The following is an 18,242-nucleotide window of genomic DNA, read 5'->3' as shown; positions in this document are numbered from 1 at the left end:
CATGCCTATTTCAATTTATTGAATATTTTTTTTTTTGTTCCAGTTATGCACCTAAAACATAAATAAGGTAAATTATGAATTCCTAAAATTGGTAAGTTATTGACAATAGGTAAGGTACCTATGCATCAAAATTTGTAATAAGAGTTCATAAAAACTTCATACCTTAACAATAGGTAAGGTACCTATGCATACACCTCGTATGCAGTATGCATGTAATTAAACCCATAAATTACCTCTGGTCCAGGTAATTAAATTCATAAATTACCTCTAGTCTAGGTAGTTATACCCTCTAGCCCAGCTAATTGAACTCATATAATATCTTGGTATGGATCTTTAAACTCAACTGAGATAAAAATCCATGGAAGACATGTACGTATGTATATAAATATGAACCTCCAAAAAAAACTGCTTAAGAAAACTCAAGAAAAAAACACTTACCTGTAAGGCAGGTACATATATACATGTATGTATTAACATTATTTACCTGTATGTCAGGTATATAATTTAATGTGGATGCTTGTCTGATCGATTGGTATAATAAGTGAGTCTTTACTTTTTATTGATTAAATTGTATTTTATCTATATATTATGAATATTATCAAGGAAAAAAAATTCAAAATTCAAAATTTGGAATTCAATTTCAAGGAAATAATGCATTAAACTTAGATTTTCAATGTGTTTTCCTTATTTACCTTAAAGGGTAAAATCGACACAACAAAAAAATAATAAATGTCAAATGACCTACATCTAAAACCAAAAACACGAGGACTAGACCCAATGACAGCTAATTGTTTTGGACCTAGATCTAAGAACCCCTTAAATTAATAACTACGTAATGAATTGTAAATTATAATTAGAAATTCAAGATTGATAAGAAGTTGGATCCATATACTTAGCTTTTTGTTTTATATTTCGTGGCAATGAATTGTAAATTATAATTAGAAATTCAAGATTGATAAGAAGTTGGATCCATATACTTAGTTTTTTGTTTTATATTTCGTGGCGGGCGTTGACAAAGAGAGAAACTAGTTGTTGGGTTTGGTGAGTACATACATTATACATACTGACTGACATGATGAATTCAACCCTAGTTTTTGTCATGCTCCACAATCCCAACGTGCTATCGACTTCCCTCGACGTCTATGCTTTCTTTAATATTAATTCATTATCATCAAACAAAACACCTCATATATTATACACATGCATGCCCCTTACATATATGAATTAAGCCATGATCTCCAACAAATTAATTGAGCTCAAGTCCACAAGTATGGAAAACACATTCACACGCAGGCAGCAGCAGCAATCTAGTCCTCGCCTTCTACGAAGCAGAAGTGGAACAATTATTCCGACCGTAGCCTTGCCACCAAACAACAGCCAAAGATTCACCACCCCACGCCCAAAATCCACCACCAAATCAAGAACCACCAGTAAGAATCATGAGGAAGATAAAGTTTTAGTTCTAACGCAAAACAAGGGTCAAGAAAATGTTATTAGACAACAAGGTACTAATTTAAATACAACTACTAGTAGTTTTGGTAAGTTGTTGCCTCGTGGGAGTACTAGTCCTAGTCCCCGCCCTAGAATATCGTCGGTGCCACCTCCACGGTCTCCGTCTGCATGGGCATTATCTCCAGGAAGATATTTGCCTTGCAAGGTGGCACCGGAGTCACCAGCTGTTTCAACAAAAGCAGCGAGGGTTAAATCCAGTAGTAGTGGTGCTGGTGGCGGCGGCAGCAGTGGTGTGAGTGGGGTTTTGAAGTATTTTAGGCTGCAGAAGAAAGTGTCACCAATACAGGAGGAGGACTTCCACCGGTTTCGTCTTCTGCATAATAGGCTGCTTCAGTGGAGATTTGCCAACGCCAGAGCTGAGGCTTCCCTGCTCGTCGCAAAGAGAGTTTCACAGGTATTTATATACTAAATTAAGCAAATTAGTGAGTTTAATTACCTGTGTTTTGTGTATGAATTGTTTCTTATTGTTTTCAGGATAAAATATTTAGCGTGTGGCTTAGAACATTGAAAGTGAGAAACTATATCCTAGAGAAGCGAATGCAAATGCAAAAGCTCAAGCATGAGATAAAGGTGTACCAGATTCTGAACCCACAAATTTTCCTACTGAATGAATGGGGCAAATTGGATAGAAAAAATCAAGAATCTGTGAGCAGGTTGGTCAGAAAATTGTCTGGAATTTCAAACACCCTCCCTTTGGTCCATGATTCTAAGGTACAAACAATATTTCATCACATATTTTTGTTTCATATATAAAAAAGGATAGCTTAATTCCACAAAGTACTAATTCATTTTCCTCTGGTGGATCCCAGGCTGACGTGGCGTCTGTATACGAAGCCATGACCACGGCCGTGCTTGTCATGGAAGGGATTGAAGCAATGGTCACTAAGTTGCTCCCGCAGGTTAATTAGAGCTCTCAATTTATAGTGTTGAATGCAGAAAAAAAAAATTAAAGTTTATTAATTATTGTATTAAGTAGTAATTAACAGTTGATTAATATAATTTTTGGATGGTTTGATCAGCTCGAAAAGGTACTTTACATGGTGACGGAGCTCCTAATTGCGCAGAAACAACAGAGAGACTTGGAGGAGAACATAACTACGGTTGCTGCACTTGTGGTGAGTCATAATTTATTGCCGTCAAGCTCATGCCATTTTTCTAGACAAAACAAATATATTTTATTGTAGAAAATTAAAATGTGACTAAAGGGTTTCACAAGGAGCCTTTTTTTATCAAAAAAAATTAAAAAATACTTTACATAATTAGTTAGTTAAGGGGTTGAATTTGTCGATCGAAAACAAAATTGAGGTGTTTGTGTTTGTTCTTGGTAAAATGTTTACATCACAAGAAAGCCCGAATTGAAACATTTATCAAAACTGAGGAAAGCCCAAGTCTAATGTTTGCTTGCTTATTCTATTGGGCCAGAGAGTAAACAAGAGTGGTACTTAAATTTGAATGGGCTGGACTAAGGCCCATTTAAAGCTTTTAATTAAATCTAAGGCAATATTTTAAAAAATGGAGTTTCACTAAAACACCCAAAATGGGGGTTGAAATTATAAAAAAATCCAACACCCAAAACACTTTATAAACACACCCAAAACCCATCATTACACACACAAGACCCATTTATAAACACACCCAAAAAATATAAATTGTTGATTTTGGGGTTGCTTTTGGGTGTGTTTTTATGTTTAAATAGTGCGTGGGTTTTTTTATAAATACATATCTAGGATTGGGTTTATTTATAATAATCTATTTAAAAAATTCTTCCCGGCAAACATGGGTTTAGCCAAGTTGGTTCGAGCAGATATGCTCTCCATTTTGCACCCGGGTTCAAATCTCCCTCCCCATAGTTTAGAGTAGAATATCACTCGTATAAAAATTAACTACACTTTTGGACAGTTGAATAATTTTTTGAAAATTTTGAAATTGAAGTTATTTTTCTGAACAGGAGGAGGAGGCAAGTGTAAGAGCACATCTCATCCAACTAGAGAGTCAACGAGCTGAGACGACATATAAAATCCAAATAAACAATACTAATATTAACGTGGTTAATGTATATGATATCTAGTTTAGAACATTCTTAATCTTCTATTAGTAGGGCCCAAAAAAATCATATGAAATTTGTTCCATGTAAAAGAACTTCATCAATGTACGTACGTAGGTTACAGAAATCACACAATGCCATCTTCACTTGCTCTCCAAATCAAATGTAAACTTCTTCGTGGCATAATTGTCTTTTATCTTCATACATTATTGTTTAGTTGTGTCTAGCGAGGTTCATCTACTCATTGAATGCAAACACAATCCATTAACTTGATAGAGCACGACGAACTCGTTTATCTAACGGCTACAATTGTTTCACATGTAATCTGAATTCACAATTAAAACTTAATTGCTACTTTAACTATATTTAACATACTAATTAAAACTTGTGATTTTTTCATGCTTAGTTCTTCTTTAAACTCTACCAGCACTATGGAAATACTCACTTATATTTATACACGTACGTCAACAACAAAAATCATAAAAGCAAAACAGTACGTAACACTTTGAGAAAATTCCATTGAAATAAAGTAAAACAAGAAAATGCTTCTCCTATACCAATCCCCCACCATTTGAAAATTAACCCAAAAAAAAAAAAGAGAAACTCAAAAAAAAAAAGAAAAAAAAAGAAGAAGAAATTAAAACCCCTCAAGGCTTAAAAGTGAATCCTATTAACATTCAGCCGATGGCTTTTGTGGCAAAGGAATATCATCAGCTCCAACCCCACCAACCCCATTATGATCACGGCCACCAACACTAGCCAGCAACTTCCTCTTGGGCTTGGCTTCAAGCAGCATCAATACCACGTCCCTCATGGACGGCCGGTCCGCCGGGTTCCTGCTGGTGCAAAGCAGCGCAATTCTGAGCATTTGCATCATCTCCTCCCTTACGGGCGCACAACCCGCTCCGGCATTCTTGTCCAGCACGTCATTGATTCCGTCTTTGGTCTTGATCTTGGACCTAACCCAATCGACAATGCTGTTTCCATCTCCAAATTCTGCGTCCACTGATCTCTTGCCGCTTAAAATCTCCATCAAAACCACCCCATAGCTGTATATATCACTCTTTTCATCCACTTGTAGGGTATAAGCATATTCTGCAAAAACAAAACACAACAATGTTAATTTAATTAAACCACATTTGAAATGGAAATTGCATGGCACAAAATTGATTTGTCGACATCTATGTCAACCTCTCCCTTCTTCTTTTTTTTTTTTTTATACTGTTCTTTTGTTTTTTTACTTTTTGCTTTGTATTGATGTAATGTAAGTAATAGTGATTTAAATATATATATATATATAGGGGACCGAAAGAGAACAGAAAATGTTACACTTTTGACCAATTGGACCGACCGACCGACCAATATTGCCATTTGGATTGTGTATTAATTACAATTTAGAATATGAAAAAGAAGAAGATTTAAGTGTTAAAAGTTTATCCTTTTTTAATTGAATTATCTTTGCTTAGCTTAACTTGAAAACATTCCCTGCCTCATCCACCTAACGCATTGGATAATTCAGATTTCGTCACCCTACAAGATGAACTTTAACCAAACAAATCCAAAACCTAATAACGAACAAAAACAAGTACTACCTCACTAACGTACGCCACAGGTCAACCCCTTCCTCCCGCGCATAATAGCAACATACCATAATCTAATCCCAACAAATTATTAATTAATTAAATAATTAAATAATGAACAATAAACACACCTGGCGCAATGTAGCCATACGAGCCGGCGATGACAGACATGGACTCATCGCTCTGGATCAGCTTCGCCACCCCAAAATCCGCCACTCTGGCCTCCATTTCACCGTCCAACAAAATATTGCTGGGCTTTAGATCGCGGTGCACGATCACCGGGTCGCAGTCGTGGTGGAGATAACAAATCCCCTGAGCCACACCAAGCGCTATCTTGTACCTCGTTACCCAATCCGCCACCAAATTTTGCGCCTTGTTTTTCCCATGCAACAAATCGTCCAAGTTCCCATTAGGCATGTACTCGTAGAGCAGCATGGTGCAGTCCCTGTTGCAGCAGCATCCTAACAATCTCACTATGTTCCTGTGCCTCACGTTCCCCAACACCTCCACCTCCGCCAACACCCCTCTCCTCCGTCTGATAAGGATACTGCTGTTCTCCTTCTGCTTCCCCCACAGCTTCTTCACCGCTATGATCTCGCCACCTGGCATCTCCGCTCTGTACACCGTCCCAGTGGATCCCATCCCTATAATCTTATCGCTCATCTCCAAACATTCCAGCACATCATCCGCGGTAAAATTCAACCGCTGGAAAGCAGTCAGTTTCCACGGCCCGATCTGCTGACTCTCGTCCATCTGACGGCTGTAGTTCGCGTGAAAGCAGCGGGTCCCAGCGACGAGAACAAAAAGCCCGATACCAAACGCGGCCGCCATGATCCAAACTATCGCGCCAGCCGTCTTCTTCGGCTGCTCGTGACCGCGAACCTCCACGGCTCCAGCCGACAACGTGTCAGCCGCACAGGGCTTCGCCAAAACGCCGCCGCATAGGCCCTCATTCCCCGTAAACGACGTCGGGTGGAGATTCGGGAAAATCGAACCGGACGCGGGTATCGGACCGGTTAACAAATTAAACGAAACGTTGAAAGTCTCCAACGTGCTGCAGTTCTCAAAGTTGGAAGGGATCGTACCGGATAGAAAATTATGCGAGAGATCGAGGTCGGTGATGGAGGGCAAAGCGGAGATTTCCCATGGTATAATGCCGGTCAGCGAATTACGGCTCAGGTTCAAGTAGAGAAGCTTCTCGCAGTGGCCAATGTCCCACGGAATTGTGCCGTTAAAATCGTTACGTTGAAGCTCGATCCTGTAGAAGTTTCTGCAGCCAATGAAGTCTGGGATTTTACCTGTGAGCTTGCTCGAGCTGGCGGAGAAGATCTGGAGGTTTTTTGCATTCCATATGTTTGATGGAAGGACTGTGTGAAGTGGGTTCTGGGAAATGTTCAAATACGCGAGGTTTTCGGCATTGCCGAGATCTTCAGGGATGGTGCCGGTGAAGTTGTTGCTGCTGAGGTCAACATAAGTCAAATTGGGCAAGAACCCAAAACCCGTCGGAATTGACCCGTTGATTTGATTGTTTTGGATTCGGAAGCGTAACAGGGAAGTGCAGTTGGTTAAGGTGTTTGGGAGGGGGTTGATGAACCTGTTTGAGAAGAGTAGGAGCTTGACGAGCTTGTTGCCTCTGCAGAGATTTGGAGGGATTGGACCGGTGAGATTGTTGGACGAGACATCGACCCTCACAAGCTTCTCACTGAAGCCTAAGCTCTGGGGAAGGACGCCTGTCAGTGAATTGTTCCAAAGAAGCAAGTTTTCCAAGTTGGGTAGCTCTCCGATTTTGTCTGGGATTTCACCAACCAGAAAGTTGTCCATTAAACTTATCATTGTAAGCTCCTTCAACGTAGCAATTCCTGGTGGGATTGAGCCGTTGAGCTGATTATCGGACAAATCGAGCGACTTGAGACCTTGTAAAAGCCCGAGACTTTGCGGGATTGTGCCTGAAAATCGATTCTTGAAGAGTAACAATGTGTCGAGCCTGGTTAAGTTGCCGAGCTCTGGCGGGAGCGATCCGGAGAGGAAGTTATTGGAGATGTCCAAGTACGTGAGATTCGACAACAGAAACAATTCTACAGGAACTTCACCTGAAAGCTGATTGTACCCGATCTCCATTCGGTTCAGCTCCGACAGAAGGCCCAGTTGCGGTGGAATTGGGCCCTTAAGCGCATTTCCGGCGAGGTAAAGGAACTGAAGTCTCGGGAAAGTTCCATAGCCTTCGGGGATTTCGCCGTCGAAGTAGCTTCCGCCGAGGTTGAGCTGCTCCAAGAATCGGAGTTTGATGAACTCTTGGGGCAAGGGGCCGGTGAAGTTGTTGCTGTAAGCAGTGAAGATTCTCAAGAAGGTGAGCTTTGAAATCCCAGGTGGGAAAGTTGAGTTGAAGAAGTTGCGGCTGATGTCGAGGATTCTGAGGTTGCTGAGTTGGAAAATGGCGGGTTGCAGAGGCCCGCTGAACTTGTTTCTGCTGAAATTGAGGTGAATTAGGGAAGACAAGTAGAGAATTTGTGGTGGGATTATGCCGGAGAGGTTGCGTTGAGAGAGGTCGAGGGTGACGATTTGGGAGGTGTTAGGGTGGCATTTGACGCCAGACCAAGAACACCAAACGGGGTCGTTTGGGTGGTAAGTACTGGGAACCACCCAGTCATGGAAGGTGGAGAGAGGGTCATTGAGGGAGGATTTGAGGGAAATCAGAGCATTGAGTTGGAAAGACTGAGATGGAGGAGAACAGAGGACTGTGGAGGTTTGGAGAAAGAAGAAGAAGAAGAAGAATGTGATGAAGGGAAAGAGAGAGAGAGAAGAAGAAGAAAGTTTTTTCATGGTTTTGGGGGTGTGGATGTGCTGGGTGAGACTGGGAGAGTGTTGGTAAATTTAAGGGAAGAAAGGTTTTGATGACAGAGAGAAATGCTTTTCAGGAGTGCTGCTGGGTGCAGAGGGTGTTTCATGATGATGATGATTGCTTCAGTGGGTTTTCTTGGTGGGCTAATAATAAGATTGAAACTTGAATGAGAGAGAGAGAGAGAGAGAAGCAAAACTACTTCTTCTCCTTCCTTATTCTTTAGTTCTACTGCTACAAAGTACCAATGTAAGCTAATAATCTTGGTTCTCAATGGCTGTTGCTCTCTCTCTCTCTCTCTCTCTCTCTCTCAACTCAGTAGTATTCTACCTTTGTCTGATATCCACCTATACTTTTGGTTTTATTGGGATTTCTTTTTCCTTTTCTTTTACTTCTACTTTTCATCATTCCTTGGTTTCCTTTATCTTTGTGTCTAACAAATTGGCAAGTATTGTAATGTTTAGTAGTGACAAATGTCTCTCACAGGATCCAAGAAAGTCATTCCAATTTCCCACCATATTCTCCTACCATTTTTTAAACAATTTCTCATTCCTTTTCTCTTTTCTTTTTTCTTTTCTTTTTCTTTTCCCTTCCTAACATTTTCATTTCAGGTTCAAATATTACAGATGAGTTTGAGTTTTAACTGAATTTAATTTAGAGCCTTATCCAGACTTTCATGACTCAGATTGGTTTCTTTGTTGTTTGTTCCATTGGAGATACTATTGAGATAAATTTTATGGTACACATGATTCAAATAATTAACTTACAAAATTTCTAATTACAAAATATAAACGAAGTTTTAAGCGATTCCAAACATAAACAAATCGTAACGTTACATATTCAGATTGAATTTTTGTAATTCTATATATAAAGCGTGACATGTTGTGTAGTAAAAGTACGGTATTGAACAAAAAAAAAAGAAAAAAAGAAAATTTGAATATGAATATTGCTCCCTGTATTAAAATTGAGGTTGCTAGATAGATGATTTAGGCCATTTAAAAAACCCAATCATCCAAAAATGAAAGCCCAAAGGAATTCTATGCAGGACATGGCACATCATAAGTGGGTTGTCATAATTTACATGACATGCTGCTGTCACTCCATGATTGTGCTTTACAAAATAACCCAGTATGAAACAAGTTGGCGCGGATGTTTGAAATTCAAGAAAATGTCCGCACACAAAAATCACACCTCTGTTTTTCTTTTTCCTTTTTGTTTTTTGGGCAGAGACGGTCGATCCACTAAGATTCTAGGAATGAATAAATTATAGGATTGTAAATAAATAAATTGAAGCAAGATCTCTGAGATGAATGTGCATTAAAATATTATACCGCATATACTGGTTATTTGGGTTTGCTTTTCTACTCATTTTGACTTGGATAAAGTTTTGGCATGATGATGGCAAATTATTTACTTTGTATCATTAATCTTGTTAAAGTATATATTACGATAAGAATAAAGCTTCAAACACAATCATCTTCTCAAATCCCGGTTATGCTAATACTTACACTAAACAGCTTTTTTCTTTATTACTCACGCGATTATCGATGATATTATTGGAACTTTGGAAGGGGTAAAAAGTAGATTAAAATATTGTCAAAGTTTAAGCACATTCTTTTTCTTTTCTAATACATAGGCGATGTTTATTAGGGAGATTCTCCAATAAGTATTGAAGTTAAGCATTAGTTACGTATTTCTAATTTCGGTCATTGAATTGCATTCATTAGATGTGCGAAAGCCGATGCTTTAAAAAAAAACAATAACTATGCGCGTCCATATCACACAAAACACGTCCATATCAGATCAAAATATAATTTTAGTTTAGTTACCTAAAGTGAGAAGAATATGCAGAGTTTTGAAGTTCAAGAACTACAAGTTAAGCTTTCGTAAGCTGACTCCCTGTCTTTCTATTTGTAGCCAATATGGAAGGAACTATGATCTCTTTTCCAAATTCCAAACTGAACGCCGATTAAATAATAGAAAACAAATAAACAATCAACCAGAAATGTTTGCCCAAAATAGAAAAATAAAAGAAATAAAGTAAAAGGAAAATAAATAAATAAAGTCGCCTTCTTTGAGGGTACTTTGGGACATTCAAATTCTAAGCGCACCCTTGCTTTATGCATGCATGCCTTTATAACAGCGCGTGCTGAGAGCCACAGACCCAAGTAAGTTTTTTTTTTCCATTTCCGTTAAATAAAAAAAGCAAACAGCAAATTATTTACCTCACATGAACCAAAGAGGTAATACCAAATCAACATCAAAGAAAAGACGAGAAATTTGAAAGGGACATGGAATGTTATTCTTATTCTTTCCATGCATTAATTATTGGATTTAGTTTTTTCTTTTCAATTTCGAATTTACTATTACACCCTTTGGAAAATTAGAAGAAACACATATAACTTAAGAACCTTGGCCCGTAGAGGTAAAAAAGGAGCAGGCCAGGCCATGGGGCCCATGGAAAACGGTGGGGGTGGCCAGGTGGGCCCCAATACGGAAGAGAGTGTGAGAGTGCTAAAGTGGGGCCCAGAATCACTTTGTCTCCTTCATACCCTTCACTTGTCGTCTTGTCTCGTAGCGAGTCGTCGTAGTGGGTTTATGTAAGTGAACAGCCTTGTCTTTCCTTCGCAAAGTCAGTATAAAGAAGATAATAAAATTAAGAAAATTGAAAATAGATGGTAAATATGGAAAAAGGCACGTGCGAGAGCATGCCCTGGGTGAGAGGCGTGTGAGGAGTGTGGCCCTACCACTTCCATAGGGCATAAGAAGCATGAGGCATGATGGGGCTAGGTCCACTTTGCCCCCACGCCAACGCGTGATTTCATCTCAATTTCCGCCCTAACGGTTGCCCCCCACTCTCTTTTTCCTGACGCTTATGTCCCTTTTACCTTCTCCTTCTTCTCCCTCCAGTAAATAATTTCATATAAGTAAATATTTATTAATATTTTTATGTTATTTACTTATATTATAACTTGTAGATAAATTATATCACGTAATCCTACAATAATTTATCGTTCTCCTCCTACTCTAACAAAGTATATTACCAAATCTTTTCCCAAACAAAAATAAACAGAGTGAGTATATGCATACATGACACGACCTTACTTTTTATTTTCATATTTTTGGGAGATAAAATTTGTATTTATTTAGAACCGGAGGGGAGGGGAGGGGAAATAAAAGGAGTCCGAGAAATTGAACAGTAACCATCAACAGGTGGTTTTCAGAGTTTTGTCAATTTATGCAAGTTCAACGTTACTGTTGTATGTTGTACTTTGGATAAATCGAAATTCTAGGAGTTGTACAAACATGCATGCTTGCTTAACGAGTTTCGAAATAAACAAACTACCAAAACGTTGTAATCTGGAATCTGGTAGTGGCGTTTTCTGTTGGCCCTTAGTGCCAAATTTTAAGGCCGATGCCAGCGCCCCATGCAGCAATTGCCACACAGATGCAAAAGAACAACAAAGATTCAGTTTGCTTTTTTGTATTGTTAGATTAAATGGGTTGCTTTTCATGAATTCATTTTCTGTTTTTTTTATTTAAATAAATAAAAATAAAAGAAATTAAATTTAAACACAAAAAACTTTGTTCTTAATTAGTTCATGCATGTGTTGCTTCGGTTGATATGGTAGTGCGGGGAGCTTCTATAATGAGATGTTGTGTTGAGGGATTACAATCCAATAGTTCAATAATAACCCTGCACTGAATCGGACGGTTATGAAGGATCCTCATTATAACTCTTTATTCTAATCTCTCCGAGTAGGGCGTGGCTAAGCACTGGGTGGATGCAGGGTTAGGACTAGGAGGACCACATTCAGTAGCAGCATGGTCAACTTTGAAAAGTTCCATTCAATTTCTTTATGTAAATAAAGAAAGAATAGAAATAGTGAGGTCTGTGCACATGGCAAAGGGCCCAAACATGAAACGTCCGTGGCTGATGTACAAATACTTAGAAACCAGCATGGCCCAAACCAAAGCAGACAGCGCTCTAACTAGGGTTGAGGGGAGAGGGGAGAGAGTCTAGATTAAATTTTGTTTATGAATTTACCGAGTGGGCTCCAATGACATAATGATTGAAAAATTGAAACATACTCGAGAATAAAGAGTAAATGAGAGTAAAACAATGACCCCACTTTCATTCTTTCTGCAGAAGAAAAAAACACAGATCTTGTAGTCCTACAACTCATTCAGTCACCTCCCCTCCCCTCTCTATTCATTTTTAGTCATCTGCTTGCTCTTTGTAATTTTGTGAATATATTACTCTAAATTAATCATTTTCAGTTATAATCGAACTCATCAAACGGAAGGAAAAAATTGTCTCGGCTCATCTGCCTAATTTATATCTTCTCTTTTATTTGCTAACTTGGTGAAAAAATTGTCCCTGCCAATCTGCCTAAATTGTCCTGGCCAATCTGCCTAATTTATATCTTCTCTTTTATTTTCTAACTTGGTGAATATAAACTTTTCTCGTATGCCCTTTTTTTCTTCATATAAGTTATAATAGCATACACTTTCGAATTAGTGGAGAACAGAATTATTAGGGTTTGAAGGTGAGTGAGTGAGTGATATCAGCATGTGAGACAAGTCAAAGATTTGGACCTAAAGGCTAATATATCTCCTTCAACACGTATCAATCATGTACAAAATACAACTTGGTTCACCACTCAATTAAGATGTAAATATAGAGGTATATGCTTGATTAAAAGGACACATTTGGCATAAATATTCCCTTAAACAAAAATTAGAGGGCACTCTAATTTCAATTTCTTAATTAGTATATATATTATTAAGGGAGCATTTTTGCTCACCACTTTAACTCAAGTTGTACACTCACCACCATTCTCGATATTTGACACGTGTTTATTGACATAACCATGATTGCATAAATACAAAGTAAAGAGTTAACTATTGTTATGCCAAGGGACACATGTCAAGTGTTGAGAAGGGTGGTGAGGGTACACTTTGGGTTAAAATGGTGAGCAAAAATATACTCTATATTATTACCAAACCTTTCCCAAATTTTGAAGAATGAGACATATATATGCAACCAAACCAAAATATCATTAAGTTGCAAATGATGCGTCTCAAAAGTGGTTCATCTTTTAGGAGGGAAAACAATAGGACTAGCAACATCTACTTCAAACCCATTACCCTTATCTATCCCTTCTCCCTTCTCTACTCGTTGGTGTCTAATTAAGTGACGTTTTGTGATGGCTAATTTGACCACTTAACGCTTATTATGTTTCCTTTATGCCTTTTTAGGTGCATTAAGGAGCAGATCCCCTTGGTGATAAATAGTAAGTAAGGCACATGGCTTTTTTTATCCCATGTCTTGTTAACTTTCCTAATCCTCTCTATGTAGCAATAGCATCACACTTTTGATTGTAGGATTTGATTTTTATTGGTATGAGATGAGGCCAAAAAAACTTTACCACCTTTGATTCCGTCAAGAAGTTGCTTGTTTGCATTGCTTACGATATTTTAGAAGCGTTTCTGGGTCATAGAAGCGCTTCCTAAAGAAGCACCTATTATGTGCTTATTCAGAAAGCATTCCAAGTACTTTTCCAGGAATCACTTGGATATTTTTTTTTAATGAAAATTCAAGATTTTTATAATAGAAGTTATTTTGTTAGAAACGCTTATGAGCATAAGTAGTTTCTAGAGAAGCAGTCTCAAACGAGCCCTAAGTCTCACCTCCGTCAAGATGAGGGTAAATAAATATTAACTTTGGGGTGGGGGAGGGGACTTATCTTGTCTCATAAGAACTATGGTTACCTTTTTGATATAAGAAGTTGAGAAATTGATATAGGTCGTCAATTGACTTTGATCACAATGCAAGTTATATAATTAACAAAAGGGTAAAAAGGGTTAACTAGTTGTAACATAGAGCATAATTTTGTCGTTTGGCTTGAAAACAGAAATAATTTTTTTTTTGGATTGGTTTAGAAAGTTAAGATAATTAAGAGGGATGCATGTGATCGATGAGCTTTTATCATAATCACCCATTTGAAAACTTTTTTTTTTCCATATATTGGTGAATCTTTGTGGTCGAAGTGAATTTGAACAACATTCCAAAGAAAAAGGGTCCCATATTATCATTGCATGTACATGCCATGCTCTATCATTTGGGGTTTGGTTAGAACTTAGAAGGGTTTTGAAAAAAAAAAAGAAAAAAAAAGATGCTTTAAAATGAAGATAGGTTTTGAGATTGAGAGTATGTGTAGGAATGAAATAGACAAGCAAATGATTTAGACCTTCCAAAGCAAAGGGATAAAAAAAAGGTAGGGAAACTCAGTGTGAGTGGGGGGGACGGTTTTGGGAAGCTGCCCAATTTCAGTTCTAGGTAAAGAGAGGATGATATAAAGCAAACTTCACAGTCATATATATATATATATATTGCCAATTGGTGTTTAGATTTGTGATTTCAGATGTTTATCCACTTCGTTTTCATGCACGATAAACAAAACTTTGCTTAAAGGAGTAGTTTTCAGGTGGAATATGTCCAACTCAAGAACATCAGCATGAGTTTTGCAGATATATTAATTCAGCTATAAGGCAACTGAGTTTGATATTAACCCTCAGAAAACCAAGGATCAGCCAGCTAGGCAGGCAGGGACCCCTCAGGCTCAGCGGAAGAAGAAACATCTGGGCATATATACTTTCTGCATTAACTTTTCCTTTTTGGATATTTTTTTCTCTCACTAATTTATCAGTCACATTCTTAATTGGCTATTTTTAGGGTAACGATTGCATTGGCTATTTTAATTTAAAATGCTTTTAAACCAAATTCTTGTCTTTTTGTTTTGACTGTCAAAGAGAGTTAGAAAAATATAAGTAAAAATGTCGAGTTCGATAACATTTTCCGGTCTAGCCTAGATTTTCCCTTGTTTAGGTTAGAGCTAGCATTTCCTTTTATTCCATGTGTCTTGCACCAAGTTTTAGATAATTCTTGCGCCAAAAATACAATGTGATGATCATAGTGTTTCTTATATTCCCCCTTAAAATGCATTGTGTTTTATATTTTATATTGGTTTCCTGCCTTTGAATCAAATGAAAAGACTAAATGCCATGAAAACTGGCAAGAAATTCAACCTCCTAAGGAGGAAAAACTCAAAAATAGCCATCATTTCCTTTTGGAAGATGAGAAGTTCACTTTAATATATTCGTGTGTGTTTGTTGGATACTTGTCTAAAACCCTAGTCTACATCTTAATCATAACCTTCATCTTTCTCTTTTTTACTCTACTTTTTCTGGCCAAGCCTTTCAAAGCTTATAATTACCATTGCTGGTCATTTCTAGAGACATTGGAGGACAACCAACATACCCGTGGATGTCCTATGAATCATCACAATTGATTTCTTATTTCTTTGCTTCTCTCTCTCTCTCTCTCTCTCTCTCTCTCTCTCTCTCTCAGGCAAGGCAGGCTCCTCTACCTCATCACTCGTCAACCTAGCTATTTGCTTTTCAATTAATTTCATGCTTCTTTGCCTTCACATGGTGTCCAAAAAACATTTTAGTCGTTACATTTCATGATTGTTAAACGCGTAAGGATAACCTTTTTGCTCATGACACAGCCCTAGCTTATTTAATTGATCTTCAATAGTTTTTGGTTTTTGCATGAAGGGCTTTGTTTTGTTTCTCAAATTCTCAAATACCAAATGCAGCAAAAAGTCTTTTGGTATTTGACATTTTGGTTCTGTTGAAGACTCAAAAGATAGACAGGGTGAAGACTTGAGGGAAAGCAAACCCACTATGCTGATGCTTTCCCACCAAGTAGCAGTGCCAGTGTGGTTCTGGTTGAATTGGTGGAGGAGCTCAAGGAAATGATTGCCTTGCAGATGGTGGATCCAATCCAACTATGCAATTTCTTTCCCTGCAGAATTCTTATATCTAAAAGAAATAAAGCAAAAGCATACCCACCAAGAAACACAACAAAACAAAAATAAAAGCAATTCAACTTGTACGTACACTACTTGTTTCTTTTGGTCTGAGCTTTGGTTTGCCCCATTATGATATCAGAGCCCAGAGCCCAAACCATTTGGTTAAAAAACCCATGCGAAGGCTAATCCCAAACCATTTGGTTTAAAAACCCATGCCAATACCCAAACGAAGAAAACCAACTCACAATTCATAACATAGCAAGAGCAACCATAGGTAAAAGAAAAGAAAATTGGAAGCAGTCTAACAAGAAAGAAACTTAACAGCTTAAACGCAAGCATCATATTATTATTACCCATGTTCAACGCAACCATATAAATTTAATTTAAAAGCAAATTGGTCTCTTGCAATCCCTAAAAGCCGAAGAAGATGAAACTAGGGCAATTAAAAAAAGCACAAGCAAATTTGAAGTCAGAAACAATCAACGATAGCGAGGAAGAGAAAGGGTGTTGTTGCTCTTCCAGTTTGCCCTCCTGGAGGGTCGTGCCTTGTGGTGTAAGTGTCCCTTGCCACATAGACCTCTGTTCTTCTTTCCAGCAGAAGTGAGCCCACGAAGCTCCCTGTGCTTGTGGACAGGGTTGCAGATCCAATTGATCCTGGGGTCATTGCGGATGGCATTGTGAGCAGCATCAACCAAGATCACCTCAAAATATTTGTATGTCGAATCCTGCAAGAAACAGAGTCAAAAGATATATTATAACATTAAAAATGTGCAATTCGAATCACTAAATATTTCTAGTTTTCTATAATTAATATAAGAATACAATACAATCAAGCTAAAGCACCTTGTGCATAGTACCTCATTAACCCAGTAAGAGTTGAGAACCTTGAGACCAGAAAGTTTGCGGCCTGCACGCTCCTCAGCAACAGAGCGCTTGCTACGCTGGAATTTCAATTGAGAAACACCATGGTTGGTGGGTTTGCCATAGACAATGCCCTTAGCAACTGGTCTCTTACGCCCGCCACGCTTCACGCGCACCCGATAAACCACATAGCCCTGTAAAGAGGACAACTTTAGTCACAAAAATAACAAGTACCAGTAGCAAGTAGAAGAGTTATTGTAATGGATGAATGTCAGAGATGAAGAGCATGATGTAGTGACCTGCTTGGCCTTGTAACCTAAGCGGTGAGCCTTGTCGGGGCAGGTGGGATGAGTGACACGCACAATGGAAGGTTGGTGGCGATACTCGAAGGCTCTCAGCCTCTGCAGAGCCCTCATAACATCCGATTGTTTCTTCCTCCCTAACTCTGAGGTGTACTTGTAATATCCTAATAATATCAAAACCCCAAAATGTACATCACATTCAAAACAGAGATTAAAAGAGATAACAAACAAGATATTCATATTTGATCCAACCTAATCTCAATCCAAATCAAACATAATTCGTACTCTTTCTAGCCCGTAACAGCTCAAAGATGTTCACATTTTTTATTTGAAAACTCATCCAAATTGCACTCATGGGTGCAAAGAATAAGTTAACATTGTACAAAATTTCCTTTAAGTTGGTTTCTCCATTGTTAATTTACGCCTAAAAGAACTCATGAAATGAACATTTTGCAAACCAAAATAAGGAGGTGAGTTTTGGTTTTGATCTTCCAATAAATCTTAACTATTTTTTTTATTTGTACATGGTAAAATGTTCAGTGATGTTACTAATCTTTGATTTGATGCAGAGAGGCTCTCTGCAATACGCAACAAGTTATGATTGCGTGCATTGAAAAAGATACAGACAGAAGGATTAAAAGATGTATGCAGAAAATAACGTACCCATTGCTTTGCTACAGAGTATACAGCCACCGCTTTCTCTTCCTCCGCCTGCAGTTTACGACAGAGAGAAGTTCTGTTATATATAGGTTCTGGGTCCAGGGTTTTAGAGTATTTTAGTGTTGTTTTTTCAAATGACCAAAGTACCCTGCGAGGACTTGTTAGGGCTAATTTAGGGTTGGCCAAGATGGGGCTGCCTGGACTTCTGCAGCCCAAACTTGTGTAGGAATTTTCGTATTGGGTTGGCTTGGGTTACACAAGTTTCGTATTGGGTTGGGTTGGGGGACAATGGAATTTCCTTGGAAAAAATACTTTAAAAATAAAATAAAAATGAATGGTTTTATTTTATATGCATTTACAACAAAATATAAAGGATTAAATCATTGTAGTGCTCCTGATAGCATGTTCCTTATATTTTGCGTCTCACTTTATCTTTACCGTCAAGTCCCATAAAAATTCCGTCAAAATCGATGTTGTGACTCCTACATGACAAATAAAATTAGAGAGGTCATATCAATTTCTATCGAGTTAGTAACCGACTTAACGATGAAGAGATAAATTAAGACA

The 18,242-nt window shown here is 38.1% G+C and overlaps 3 protein-coding genes across 3 annotated transcripts; 1 reads left to right on the top strand and 2 right to left on the bottom strand.

Annotated features, from left to right (window-relative positions):
- The first annotated feature begins 1,270 nt into the window (after positions 1–1,270).
- On the top strand, positions 1,271–3,580 carry QWRF7 (QWRF motif protein (DUF566)). Its single transcript, XM_021967697.1, has 5 exons — positions 1,271–1,906; positions 1,987–2,223; positions 2,322–2,411; positions 2,532–2,627; positions 3,461–3,580. Exons 1-5 carry the CDS (start codon positions 1,271–1,273, stop codon positions 3,578–3,580), a joined length of 1,179 nt encoding a protein of 392 aa, XP_021823389.1.
- A 458-nt stretch (positions 3,581–4,038) lies between these two features.
- PXY (Leucine-rich repeat protein kinase family protein) lies at positions 4,039–8,273 on the bottom strand. Its single transcript, XM_021967733.2, has 2 exons — positions 5,268–8,273; positions 4,039–4,651 (listed from the first exon to the last, which is right to left on the bottom strand). Exons 1-2 carry the CDS (start codon positions 7,954–7,956, stop codon positions 4,227–4,229), a joined length of 3,114 nt encoding a protein of 1,037 aa, XP_021823425.1. The 5' UTR covers positions 7,957–8,273; the 3' UTR covers positions 4,039–4,226.
- Positions 8,274–16,169: 7,896 nt separating this feature from the next.
- Positions 16,170–17,742, bottom strand: LOC110764749 (large ribosomal subunit protein eL15-like). The gene is made up of 4 exons (XM_021967770.2): positions 17,679–17,742; positions 17,013–17,179; positions 16,710–16,907; positions 16,170–16,577 (listed from the first exon to the last, which is right to left on the bottom strand). The coding sequence occupies exons 1-4, from the start codon at positions 17,680–17,682 to the stop codon at positions 16,332–16,334; spliced, it is 615 nt and encodes a 204-aa protein (XP_021823462.1). The 5' UTR covers positions 17,683–17,742; the 3' UTR covers positions 16,170–16,331.
- Positions 17,743–18,242: the final 500 nt, after the last annotated feature.

This window comes from Prunus avium, chromosome 2 (genome assembly GCF_965620075.1).
Source record: "Prunus avium chromosome 2, drPruAviu1.hap1.1, whole genome shotgun sequence".
NCBI lineage: Eukaryota > Viridiplantae > Streptophyta > Magnoliopsida > Rosales > Rosaceae > Prunus > Prunus avium.
Note: the sequence above shows the minus strand (reverse complement) of the source record. Positions and strands in the feature narration are given on the sequence as shown.

Bases quoted from the DNA above. Each gene is read 5' to 3' on its own strand.
- QWRF7 (XM_021967697.1), top strand. From the start codon at position 1,271: ATGGAAAACACATTCACACGCAGGCAGCAGCAGCAATCTAGTCCTCGC. The intron at 1,907-1,986 runs GTATTTATATAC...TATTGTTTTCAG, and splicing joins TCGCAAAGAGAGTTTCACAG to GATAAAATATTTAGCGTGTG. The intron at 2,412-2,531 runs GTTAATTAGAGC...TGGTTTGATCAG, and splicing joins TCACTAAGTTGCTCCCGCAG to CTCGAAAAGGTACTTTACAT.
- PXY (XM_021967733.2), bottom strand. From the start codon at position 7,956: ATGAAAAAACTTTCTTCTTCTTCTCTCTCTCTCTTTCCCTTCATCACA. The intron at 4,652-5,267 runs GTGTGTTTATTG...TTGTTTTTGCAG, and splicing joins GTATGGCTACATTGCGCCAG to AATATGCTTATACCCTACAA.
- LOC110764749 (XM_021967770.2), bottom strand. The intron at 16,908-17,012 runs GTCACTACATCA...TCCTCTTTACAG, and splicing joins TAGGTTACAAGGCCAAGCAG to GGCTATGTGGTTTATCGGGT. The intron at 16,578-16,709 runs GTACTATGCACA...TGTTTCTTGCAG, and splicing joins ACTCTTACTGGGTTAATGAG to GATTCGACATACAAATATTT.